This window comes from Crocuta crocuta, unplaced genomic scaffold (genome assembly GCF_008692635.1).
Source record: "Crocuta crocuta isolate KB4526 unplaced genomic scaffold, BGI_CrCroc_1.0 scaffold45, whole genome shotgun sequence".
In the NCBI taxonomy this organism is placed as follows: Eukaryota; Metazoa; Chordata; class Mammalia; order Carnivora; family Hyaenidae; genus Crocuta; species Crocuta crocuta.
The window spans coordinates 4,856,964-4,870,326 of NW_027530544.1; the positions used below are offsets into that span (position 1 = coordinate 4,856,964).

Genomic DNA, 13,363 nt, shown 5'->3' on the forward strand with positions numbered 1-13,363 from the left:
ACTTCTGTGTCAAAGGAATTCTTAAATGGCTACTTGGTCCATAGTCCAGGCTCCAGGCAAAAACAAAGGAAATAACTCAGACAAAAGGGTACCTATCCTAGGTGTAGACTCTCTGAAAAGGAAATTCTATATTCTCCCTGAATAATCCATTCTGGTATCACAGTCTCACAGTTAGATCCTTCCTGATATCCTAGGGGTCACTTGCTAAATAGCTACACTTCACCCTCTATTTGGCTTGAAAAGACCTTGCTACTCCTCAAGGGCAGAATTCTCACAAAGCAATTCTGCAGCAGCTGTTTGTAGTAGAGGCAGCTTTCTTTCTACTGTTCTTTGTTCTTTCATCTAAAACTACAGTGTAGAAGTAAGCTGAGCAAGGTTACTTACTTATCACCAGATTTGGACAGAGAGTTGGCAAAATTATTTAGGAGAATGTGTAACTTCTTTCTATGAACATTTTAAAGAACTTTTTGGGGATAGTCAAAAAATAGCTCTGTCCAATATAAGAGACAAGTTAGATAACTACTTAATGTTGATATCTCTTTCTATAATTCTATAATTCTTTCGACAGCATGAGAATTCCCTGTATTTTTCTGTAAGTCCCTAAGCTGTCCACCAGGAAAGAACATACCAGTGCTCCTTCTGGACCAAACATTTCCAGGAAACTTCCAATGAATTCTCGGGATTTCTCCTCCCATTTCTGAATGAGGTCAATGCTTTTTTCTTCGACCTTCTGAACAAATTCTTTTGACTTTTCCTCCACGTCTTTCACTTTCTTCTTTACTTTGTCAACCCGTTCCTGTAAGTGGTATTTCTTCTCCTAAGTAGAGAAATAACTGTTCTGAGAAATAACACTCACCCTGACCTCCATTCCAAAGGGAAAAGAAAACACTGGTCTGGCACTCTACTGACACTATATCCAGTCACCAGAACTTCACTTCTAATCTATCCCATATTTCTCTATCACAGTAACATAAAATATACTTTATGGTCATCTTATACAAAAGTGTGGTAACGCGAACATTGTGGAAGCCTAGACTAAACTAAGTATATAAAGTAGGCCAGTAAGAGACAGGCACACACCAAATGAGTCAGGTATTTTAGGACAAAACATAAACTTTGGAACATAATTATGCCCAACATAACCCAAACCCCATTCTAGATGAAGATGTATAGGGAGCCACAAGATTACTGCACAATATCACCAAGAATAATAGGCTGACGTAGTAAATCTTTTACTTATTTAGTTTATTGTACTAGATGTTTTCCCCTCTATCATTGGCTTATTCTATGATTTTAGAAGAACCATTTGTTTTATTTTTTGGTATTTGGAGGGAGGTCTGTTTACTCAGTTGCAAAACGAAGAGGATACCCTTTGGTCCAACGAGCTTCCCTAAAGAGAAGGGAAAATGGCATGACCCCTCTAGGGATGGGGGGATGTTCTGCCAAAGGACAAGTATTTTCATAACATCCAGGTCATAAAGGGGAAAGGGAATATACTTAGGATTTTTAAACACCTGAACATAGAGATTCTGTAGTAGGTGGTTAACAACAGCTGGGGTTTATCCTCATAGATAAATCATATTTAGATGAAAACATTTCACTTATTCATAATTCACAGAATTGGGAGCAGGTAAGAGCACGGTAAACTACTTGTGCAGAAGATAGAGTTAGCAGCTTTCTTCTTTTAAAATCAGCTTTATTAAAATACAATTTCCATATAAAATGTATAGCCGTTTGTTTCTAAAAGGCAATATTAAGCTAAGATAAACTTTGCTTTCATAAATCAAATTTTAAAAGCTAAGTCCAAATGTTCTGAGAAACTGCATGCAAAATGTTGTGTGCCACTATCCACAGAGGGAGAGGTTACATAGCTTTCATTAGATTTTCCAAAGACCAACCAATAAAAATAAATAAATAAATAAATAAATAAATAAAAATAAAAGGTTAAGAACTACTGTTTTAAATATAATTGATATATAGGGGTGCCTTGGGTGGCTTAGTCAGTTAAGCATCCAACTTTTGGTTTCAGCTCGGGTCATGATCTCACAGTTCCGTGCGTTCAGGCCCTGCAACGGGCTTTGTACCAATGGTGCTGAGCCTCTTTGGGATTCTCCCTCTCTCTGCCCCTCCCCCATTTGCACGTGGTTTCTCTCTCTCTCTCATAAATAAACTTTTAAAAAATAATATATAATTGATATAAATATTGTACTACATAAGTTACGTATTTTTATTTATTTAGCTGATATATATCTATATATCAGTGTGCTGATACAAAGCTATAAAGGCAGAAAATGCCTCTGTTTTATTCTCTTTGTAGATAGCTTAGCATATCGGCAAAGAGGCATTCACTGAATTTTGGAGGTGATAATTACAACAGACTGAAAAGAAGCAACTTCAGCTCAGATGAAGTGGGAGGGAAACGTGTGTCCTATAAGGCCAGGGACCTCTGGGATGTGGTTGGAACTCACATTGATAAAGCTGACATTGAGCTCCTTTGCAGTGTAGCCCCTCTGTAGGTTCCGTCTGGCATACACATCATAGTCCCGGACAATTCGGGTGATGATGTCTGATGTGGAGATACCTTCTGTCCTTTGTGTTGGAGCAAACATGCCTAATCCAAGAACACATACAAATGTTGTGACATTCTCGTTAACCTAGGCAGCAGGACTAGGTGGAAACTGGGAGCAACACTGTTTTCCTCAAAAAGGTGAATCTGCAATTACTAAGAGAAGTCTGGAGATACTGACAGATAGGAGAAGGATTAAATTAAAGGCTACGGGTAAGGAAAGCAAGAGCTATATGGCCCTAATATTAAGAAAAATATGGGGTGGGCACCTGGATGGCTGTCAGTTAAGCATCTGACTTCAGCTCGGGTCATGATCTCACAGTTCATGAGTTCGAGTACCACAATGGGTGAGTATGAGCCCTGCTTGGGGTGAGCCCCTACTCTTTCTCTGTTCCTTGCTCACTTGTGCCCCCTCTCTCTCTCACTCTTTCAAATATATATATATATATATATGTATATATATATATATATATATATGTATAAAATATATATAAGACTGAGAATTGATGGGTGTCAGAGCTATGCTCACCTTAACCTGTTATCTTAAGTGTGACCTGAAAGTAGATGTTGAATTTCTAAGTGTACACATTTTCCTCTGTAAAGCAGAAGTTGCTGAATCTGTCACTGCCCCTGAGATTCCATAAAGTGATGATACACATCAGTTTACTCACCTGCTTCCTTGATGTGCTTATAAACATCATCACTCCCAGCAGAAGAATAAGGAATGTCATCATGTGCTACAAAATCAATCTGAAATAAGGAAACATCATTTAAAAGCCAGGATAACTACCATCAGAAAGAACCAGTAAACACTCTCCCAATAAATACTCTCCCAGACCCAGATAAAGGACAAGGAGAGGCCAGGCCTCAAATGGACTTTTTTTTTCTTTATCTCTCTTTGCTTTGCTTCATACATTCCGTGATTCATTTATAAGCTACCCAAACTAATTATCAATCATAAATATGAAGTTGGCCAGTTTCTGTTTTTAGCTATTTCTCCTGGTATACTGGAAGTGCTATCCTGACACTGCATACCAGTCACCATACTATAGTAAATAGGACTGAAGGATTTGCTGGTGTGTTAGCTAGTGAGTGGAGCAAGGAAAGAAGAAAGGAAATCTCCCCATCCTGGGTCTATAAGGGTTGGTCAAATAAGAGTTTCTAAAAATATGCAAAAGAGGTCAATTCATTGTTAGCTCAGTCCATGAGATGAGTGGGAATATAAAAATAGCAACCAACAGCCCTTTTACTAGAACAGATACATCTATACTCGTGAGGAATGTAAAACTCAAAGCCATAAAAGACCTTTTGGTCTTGGGCTCTATCATTTTACTACTGTCAATACCTCTTGCAACAGTGCAAAGAGATCAATGGCACTGGGATCAATTAGAGAAATGCTAACCTTACTTAGTCATTCCTGAGCAGGGCATATGCCCTTTACTAATATAATTGCTAATACGACCATACCCAATTCCAGAAGCCACTGTAGTGTGAACCATGCCCAGGACTGTGTCAGAGACTCTCAACGAACATCTTGATTACTTAGGAACAATTTATCAGGGGATCGATACACAGCAAAGTGAAAATAAGAACGGTGGGCAAGTAAGACCGCTGGTTGAGGATACACTGCTAACAAGGAGAAAAGGGAAATTAAAAGTTCCTCTAACCTCTTCTGCTTGGGCCTGTCTGGCTGTGTTGCTGAGGATAATCTTGTTCATCACCTTTGGTACCATCAGCTGCCAGGTATTGATATAGAAACACTAGAGAACTAGGTCTATCACAATCCTAAATAGTTTTACAAATATCCTTTAGCTTCAGATCTACCCAAGTACTATACTGCTTTTGAAACACTTGACTACTTTTGTTCTTTCTGCCCCATTGAAAACTCACCTGTGACATCCACACACTCTTGCTGAGAACTGACAATATGCTTGCTGGTTCCTCAAGCTTGAGGGCCTCTGACCTGATCTGATAGACCCTTCTCATCTTTTATACCCATCTTTTATAGGAAACCTGTTTCTTTAATGTGTGAGAATTAAAAGAAGATGAGAGGTTTTATAATACTAACTCAATGAGCACAAGTGAGAAACCCTCCTTGTTTTCTGATCTCATACAACTTCCCACCCAAAATCAAAGCCCTGAAACTAGATTTAAGTCAATACAAAAGAAATCTATGTTTATCTGTCTTATTTCCTGGAACTCCTGAGGGCATGGCTGAAGCTCTGTATATTCTAAAGGACTAGTATATTAGGATGGACACAACCATAGCACAGGGGGATAAAAATCACTTAACTGAAGAGTTCAATTTCTAGCCCTGCTACTGTGTATCCTGGACCAGGCTATTTGGTCTTTCTGGCTCTGTTCTCAGATATAAAGTAGAACCATAACTACCCAATAAGACTGTGGGGAGCAAATGAAATACAATGGGTGTAAAAGTGCTTTAAGCCACCAAACCCCATATGTCAGGGATGACTATTAGTAGTAGTAAAATCACTGTCCTCTCTTCTGTGTGAAACTTACATAGAATGTAGAAGTAAAATAAGACTAGTGGAAAACTAGCCTGAGTCCCAGAAGTCTTGAGAGTTGAGGGAATTCCAGGAGGATGATAGGGACATGTACTCAGATTCTTACCCGGTGTTCTGCAAGGAACTCTGGTGTCAGGGTCCAGGGGGCATTCCTCACCACCTCATCCACATAGCGGCAGTGCTGCACTGCATCATAGCGCTCATTTTCATTCATCACTGTGAAGCCTTTGAAGTTGTGCGTGAGCTCATCACTGCAAACTGAGTTCACCACATCATAAAGTTTTAAGTCAACATCCCCACTGCTTAACCATTCCTCAGCCACCAACCTCTCCCATTTCCTAGGACTGTAACCAATCTCCCCACATGGAGAAGTATTTTCGGGATATAGCTCATTCTGGGTAGCAATGCCTTTCCTAATCCAAGATATACCTTCAGGAGCAATACTCACTAAATAGTATGCTCACACTTTAGAGAAGAGAGGATATAATAAGGGACGAAGATCTTTGGCTTTGAAATAAATCTGCTGTGAATTTCTATAGCAATTAAGTTTTTAAAAATGTTTTGTTGGGGCACCTGGGTGGCTCAGTGGGTTAAGTGTCTTAACCTTGATTTTGGCTCAGGTCATGATCTCGTGGTCTGTGGGTTCGAGCCCATGTCAGGTTCTGTGCTGACAGCTAGCTCAGAGCCTGGAGCCTGCTTTGGATTCTGTGTTTCCCTCTCTCTCTGCCCCTTCCCTGCTGGCACTCTGACTCTCTCTGTCAAAAATGAATAAACATTACAATCTTTTTAAGTGTTTTCTTATTACAGTTTTGTAAGACTGTGCTGGATCACATAACATTTGCTTAACAGTCTTTTGTACTTTAGTTGATTCAAAATGACAAACTGAAATCTAGAATAAATGCTGCTCTTAAGTAGGCAACAGGGGTCACTGCTGCTCCCAAAACTGCAGAAACTCAAATGAAAAGTGAGATAAAAGCTAAATATTTCTGGGATACCTGGGTGGCTCAATTGGAAGAGCATGTGACTCTTGATCTCAGGGTTGTGAGTTTGAACCCCATGTTGGGTACAGAGATTACTGAATAAAACTTTAAAAAAAAAAACAAAACAAAACTGGACATCTCAGGTCAGAGCTTGTAGCTTCTTTCTCCAGGTCTGTGTACTTCATGTACTTCATGTTTTAGAGAGACTGTTCTACATCCCTCATTTAAAACCAAAATAAGAGCTCAGGTTATGAAAGGAGAAAAAAGCTACTATAATTTTTTTCTGGAAAGCATCTAAAGTCATTAGGCATTTTCTTACCTCCTACAATAAGGTACGTATTAGGAAAAAGGTTTTTTGCTTGCATCAGAGCCCGGGCATGACCACAGTGAAATAAGTCAAATATTCCATCTGCATAAACTCTCACAGGCCGGTCACCTAAATCCAAAGGAAAGAATTTATCACAAAAACACATTGATTCAATACCTCATATTTGACAAATGGAAATGGCACTGTGTTCCATCCTTGCATGCCCCTCTCTTAAGATGTGTTCTGGATATTCACCGTAATTTAGGGGTAGATCGGGGTTGTGACGAATAACACCACAGAATTCCTTGGCTACAAACACCCTTTTGAAATCACATCCATTGACTCTCTTTGTTAGCCTGATTTCACCAAACTCTCATGTGACTGGATATCATGATTGCTTTTTCTTAAAGTTATCTTAGAAGTGAATGGGAAGAGTTACATAACATATGTGTCCTAAACTTTAAAATCCTCACCTCAGCTTATGTTTAAATTTCAGTCATGTTTAAATAGAGTATAGTTAAGCTATACTCTGGCTGTTTGCTCTTTCATTTTCAGACTGCCTTGCTTATTAATAACTAAGCTTTGTTATGAAAACAAACCTCCCTCCGATTGCCCAGTGAGTAAGGAGTGATCCAGAGAGGTGAGACTGAGAAAAAGCGAAGGTAAGTACCAGTTATCAACTTATTGCTTCTCAGTCCCAGATTCACCTTCAATACTTGTTCTGTGATAACAGGTAGGATTCCTTCAAGTGTTTCTCTTTGATAATCAGCATGATGCTACACTTTCTCAGCAGAGGGTGATATGCTAAGTATTTGAAAATCAAATATAAATATTATAGGACTTTATATTAGAGCTTTTCCTCTTCTCTCCATTAGTGAAAATGGTAAGAGAACAGATTGTCAATTTATTTTCAGTGGTAGTGGACTATGAAAGAAAAGTCAGAAAATGATCTCTTAGAGTACAAGACTAATTCCAAAGCCAAACAAATACACTAAGAATGGAATTGACATAATGGTTCATCATACTTCAAATAATAAATCTAACAAGTCCTAGTAACATATTCCTATATGTAAATAAAAGTTATTTCACTATAGCAGCAGAAAATAACAGTAGGATCAGCTACATCATCTGGGAAAGAAGGGCCAAAGCCTCATCAAATATACCATACTGAAGGCAGGCATAAGATACAACTCCCTCGTCTTGAGAACAACAAATTAAGGGGGAGAAAATTGGTTCTCAGGAGGTTTATGGACTTTTCTTTCCAGATAGTTTTATTCATAAATAAATAGCCTTTTTTAAAAGTTTATTTATTTTGAGAGAGAGAATGCACATAATCGGAGAAGGGTCAGAGGGAATCCCACACAGGCTCAGTACTCAGTGCAGAGCCTGACACAGGGCTCAATCTCATGACAGTGAGATCATGACCTAAGTCGAAATCAAGAGTTGGCTGCTTAACTCACTAAGCTTTAAACTTTAAACAAGTAGCTTTTAAACTGAGAAATCATAGGAGGCGCCTGGGTGGCTCAGTGGGTTAAGCATCAGACGTCAGCTCAGGTCATGATCTCACAGTTTGTGTGTTCAAGCCCCAAGTCGGGCTATTTAAACTGAGAAATCAGATACTGGTGATAGAAATATAAATTGGTACAACTTTTAAGAAGTGCAACTAGAAAATATCTGTCAAAAGACAGATAAATGCTTATACCCTTTACCCTAGCTATTCCAATTCTAGGAATTTATTTCATAGATATATGTGTAAATATGCCTGGTATTCACTGCAGCATAGTTTGTAATAGCAAAAGCTTGGGGACAACTTAAATTTCAATGGAAGACTGAATATACCATGATACACCTTCTAAGGGTAGAAGGGAGGGTTACTGGGTGGCTGTGGGTTAGTGATAGAAGGAAGACTTTTCATTCTCTAACCTTATTGTATTTTATAAATGTTAGGCCATGAGAATATACTGGTTTTATATACAGGAAATAACACTCTTAAATAAAATAGATACACTAGTACAATGAAAAACAAGTAACATAATGGATCTAAGAGTCAAAAAGCTTACAGCTCAAACTTAACAACCAGTCTCCTTCCTCTATAACCTTAACCTCTTTAAGACTCAGTTTCCTCATCTATAAACAAAGCAAAACACAACAAAGCCTGAGGAGCATAATCTTTCTTCTACATCCTAGAAATCCATCTTTCCTAAACAAGTCCAGAGTGGCTATGATCTCACTTTTTTTGATACTAAAAGACAAAGGATAGAACACAAAAATTAAGAATAGTTTGTTGTTGTTTCTTTGACATTAGCATATAGCAAGGGCAAAGTGAGATGAGGAGGATTTAGCTCCATAAACACATTTCCAGGATGGTGGAAGTAGTATAGGATACTGTTGATCGACAGGCTGTTTGTCAGGGTTAATCATCCCATATCACGCCAAGTCACCACCAAACCCCTTCTTGGACGAACTCCAGATGTGCTTCCTGCCCCCTTCAGTGTTTCCTCAGCTACCCAGCCTCTCAGTTCCCTATGACTCACCTCCAAGTCTTTGGCAAATCTGGGTGGGTATAGAAATCAAATGGCCAGAAGGGCCACTGTTAATGAGAAAATCTGGGGACTGAATATGAGTTATCCATTCTTTTCCCAAGTGGCTATTTGGTTTTCCCAAGATAACCAAACCTTCTGATTGACACCTGTTGTTTCAGCATATTAATAAAAACAACTCCTTTCACTTTCAAAAGTGAGCATATTAAGGGAGCCTGGGTGGCTCAGTCAGTTAAGCCTCTGACTTCAGCTCAGGTCATGATCTCACGATTCGTGGGTTCGAGCCCCGCGTAGGGCTCTGTGCTGACTGCCAGCTCAGAGCCTGGAGCCTATTTCAGATTCTGTGTCTCCCTCTCTCTCTGACCCTCCCCTGCTCATGCTGTCTCTCTTCTCTCCTCTCAGAAATAAAGAAAACATTTTAAAAAATTGAGCATATTTACTTTCACTTTCAAAAATGGTCCTGGTTTTTATTTTTTTTATTTTTTTTTTTTAATTTTTTTTTATGTTTTATTTATTTCTAGGAGAGAGAGAGAGAGACAGCATGAGCAGGGGAGGGTCAGAGAGAGAGGGAGTCACAGACTGAGACAGGCTCCAGGCTCTGAGCTGGCAGTCAGCACAGAGCCCGACGCGGGGCTCGAACCCACGAACCGCGAGATCATGACCTAAGCGAAAGTCGGACGCTTAACCGACTAAGCCACCCAGGCGCCCCCTGGTTTTTAACATAAATTATAGACTTTGCATTCAGTATATGTTCTCCTTACACAGAACAAACTTGGCTTTCAATTTATTTTGTCTTTTGATATATTCTCTCAAATACCTGTCACCAAAACATTTTGTCTCTAACAGATTCCATTGCCCTTCAGACTTTGCCTTTTCCTTTCTCCTAGAAAACACATTGCTGACTTTTTTTCTTTCATCTTCCAAAAGAAATTATCTTATATCTCAAGCTATATTTGTTTTTTTCTCTGGGTAGTGAGTTTTCTTCTAGATTATTACCAACTCCTTTCTTGTACTCCCTTAACCTCCGTAATGAAAACATGGTGGAGGAGGGAAGGATCCCCCTTGGCTTACTCCTTGTCCAATACTGGCATAAATCGTCCCTTAGTTATTTAACATAAACTGAACAGGCAGAATGAGATATAGGAGAAATACCGGAGATCAAACTAGACTGGCAAACTTTATAAGCAAATGTGTGACTATTTGTTCCACCTAAAATGCAATCAGCTTGCAGATGGCCTTCTATCATTTATAACTAATGTCTACAAAGAGTAGCACCACTCCAGGGTAAAAAGAACACGAAGATGGAAAAATTTAGGTTTTAGTTACAATTTTATTACTAATTATTTGTTTTACTACAGGGGAGCTTTTACTTAGTTTCTATGGACTTTAATTTCTTTGTGTATATAATGAGACGATAAAGTAGACAATCTCAAAAATGACTTACTTATAAAATTCATTTAATTCTAAAATTGTTAAAAATTAGTGCATGTTAATTATAAGCTTCAAAGACACACACATTTTATGAACCACAAATGATTTGTGGGTAAATTAACAACAAGCTGGGTAATAGAGCTAATGTGATCAGATCTGAGTGAGGTACTGAAGTCTATAGGTGTGTTATCAGCACATGAAAAGTTCTTGCCTTCAACACACTCTACTATCACATCTGACCATGATCCTTGAACTGTCTGATGGCATTTTGAACTCTGACCTGACACCACTACACCTTGTTACATATACCCTGTTTTTCCTTGTTGGCATTTTACCTTGCCCCATTGACCTGCTTATAATTCAAGGGGAGCCAAGTCTAAAATACCACATCATGAATCAGAAGGGTTATGATCAACATGAGACATTAACTAAACACTTCTGCAAAAAACAAAGTATTCTCTGGAATTCTGAGGACTCAAAAACTATGCTTCATATAGCCATGATTTAGCTAAGAAGAACTGGATCCCTGGCCTGAAACTGTCCAGCATCCACATCTATTTGTATTTCGCTACTCCTCCATTACAACAGAGAACAAATATACTAACACTATTAAGAAGTAACCACAAATTTCTTCTATATACTGGAAATGTATACGTTTGTGGCTATAACTGCCTCTTATTCCCTAGGGCTTACCTGGGTTTGAGTCTAGGCCTACATTTATAGAGTAGACAGAGCACTTACCATAGTAATGGAAAGAACCAAAAAAGGATTGAAAAAGAGAAATGGAGAATTTACAGATAAGTAAGGACAGCTGCCTACAGGACTTTGTATTCCTAACAAACACTCAAGGAAGTTTCTCTTTATACTAATCCCTAAAACTGGGGCACCTGTGTGGTTCAGTTGGTTAAGCATCTGACTTTGGCTCAGGTCATGATCTCACAGTTCCTGAGTTTGAGTCCCACATTGGGTGAGATCAAGCCCCACTTCAGGTGAGCATGGGCCCCACTTGCGGTAAGCATGAGCCCCATTTCAAGTGAGACCCACTTCTCACTCTCTCTCTCCCTCTCACTCGCTCTCTCTACCTCTCGTGGGATTCTCTCTCTCTCTCCCCCTCTCTCTGCCCCTTGCTCACTTGTGCCCTCTCACTCTCTCTCTCTCTCTCAAAAATAAATAAATAACTTAAATTAAAAAAAATAATAATCTCTAAAACCACTTGTCCAAAACAGGAAGAGTACCTAGAATACACATTAATAATTTATGGAGTCTAAAATTGCTACTTAGTGATATAAACTAAGCATACAAATAAAGAGTAGAGGATTTAAAAATAATAAAGTGAGTTTTTTAAAAAAACCTAAAAAATTATATCAGTAAAGATAAAGTTAAGTGATCAGCATCTCCTCACTTACGGTATTTTATCCTCTATCATTCAGCAGTATTTAGCAAGGGTATTAACTCATAGAAAGGGAGATCTAGGGGACAATTCTGAAGACTATTAAAAATGTGACAGGCTGACATATTACTCGGAACTTTGTAAAAATAGGTTAAGATTATAATCCAGGTGATATCCTATTGTCTCTGTTCCACTATACCTCATAGCTGTGACAACAGCCCAGGAAGCAAGTGTGTACCACTATATTTCACAGCTGTAACAACATTCTAGGAAACAGGCTTAAAACAATAAGAAAAAATGAAATTTTACGGAATACAGTTATCCTGCCAAATAGAACAGCTGGGAAATAGGTGGAAACCCTCTCCCAACTACCCTTTACAGGTAAACTGAGGAAAGAATATAGAAAGTAGGTGTATATTTGATAAATACAACTGAATGCTAAAAACAAGAGTAAAACAACAAAATAATTGGGTATTTACTTACAAGGGGTTCCCCTGCTGGCTTCTTCCATAGTTACCCTGACATAGGGCTTACTAAAGTCTACTTCAATTTCGTCAGAAAAAGGAGCTGGCTGCTGTAAGCCCTTAAGATGAGGAAAGTGAAGGAAAAGAAAGTTAATCAATGGTATAGACTGAAATACTCAAAAAATGGCAACTTTAAAGAACAATCAGTTATTCAATATGCTGGTGATTAAATTCCTCCTAAAACCTCATAACATACAAAAGAAAATAAGGCATTCCAAAATGACAGGTGAAAGTTGCAACCTTTTACCAAATAGGTAAATCAGTAAATCATGATATGAAAGATAAATATACTGCTGGTGATTTCAGGATAATATTGAGCAAGATGGCTGGGAAATAATCACAGTCCCAACTAATGGTCCAGAATGACACCTCCTCCATCACATGGCCGAACACCCAATCTGTTCTACGTGATAAAATTGCCAAGCTTCTAATGTGCATTTTTATACCACTTCAACTAAGGGACTGGGAAGGCAAACAGCTCCTGTGTGCTTTATTAAGTATGATTATCTCTGTATAATGCTTTACAATGTAAATGTGTTCTTTTTAAAAAATTTTTAATGTTTATTAATTTTTGAGAGAGAGAGAGAGAGAGAGAGAGAGAGAGAGAGAAGGCGGGGGAGGGGCCGAGAGAGAGGGAGACACAGAATCTGAAGCAAGCTCTAAGCTCTGAGTTATCAACACAGAGCCCAATGTCGGGCTCAAACCCATGGACCATGAGATCATGACCTGAGCTGAAGTTGGACCCTTAACCAACTGAACCACCAGGCGCCCCAACTTTACATATGTTCTAATGCTCATAACAGCCCTGTGAGGCAAGTACAACAGTCAATATCCTCAATTTATTTATTTATTTTTTAATGTTTTATTTATTTCTGAGAGAGAGAGAGAGAGTGAGCAGGGGAGGGGCAGAGAGAGAGGGAGATACAGAATCTGAAATAGGCTCCAGGCTCTGAGCTAGCTGTCAGCACAGAGTCTGATACGGGGCTCGAACCCACGAACTGTGAGATCATGACCTGAGCCGAAGTCGGACACTTAACCAACTGAGCCACCCAGGCGCCCCGTATATTCTCAATTTAAAGATGAGGAAAACAAGGTTCAAA

The 13,363-nt window shown here is 38.8% G+C and overlaps 1 protein-coding gene across 1 annotated transcript in view; it reads right to left on the bottom strand.

Annotated features, from left to right (window-relative positions):
• PCYT1A (phosphate cytidylyltransferase 1A, choline) overlaps positions 1 to 13,363 on the bottom strand; it is a 46,518-nt gene that overhangs the window by 4,343 nt on the left and 28,812 nt on the right. The window contains exons 3-8 of the mRNA XM_077767680.1: positions 12,223 to 12,322; positions 6,391 to 6,507; positions 5,198 to 5,349; positions 3,238 to 3,316; positions 2,469 to 2,611; positions 629 to 817 (exon numbers count right to left, since the gene is read on the bottom strand). Coding sequence (XP_077623806.1) covers positions 629 to 817; positions 2,469 to 2,611; positions 3,238 to 3,316; positions 5,198 to 5,349; positions 6,391 to 6,507; positions 12,223 to 12,322 — 780 coding nt within the window. The remainder of the gene's footprint in view (positions 1 to 628; positions 818 to 2,468; positions 2,612 to 3,237; positions 3,317 to 5,197; positions 5,350 to 6,390; positions 6,508 to 12,222; positions 12,323 to 13,363) is intronic.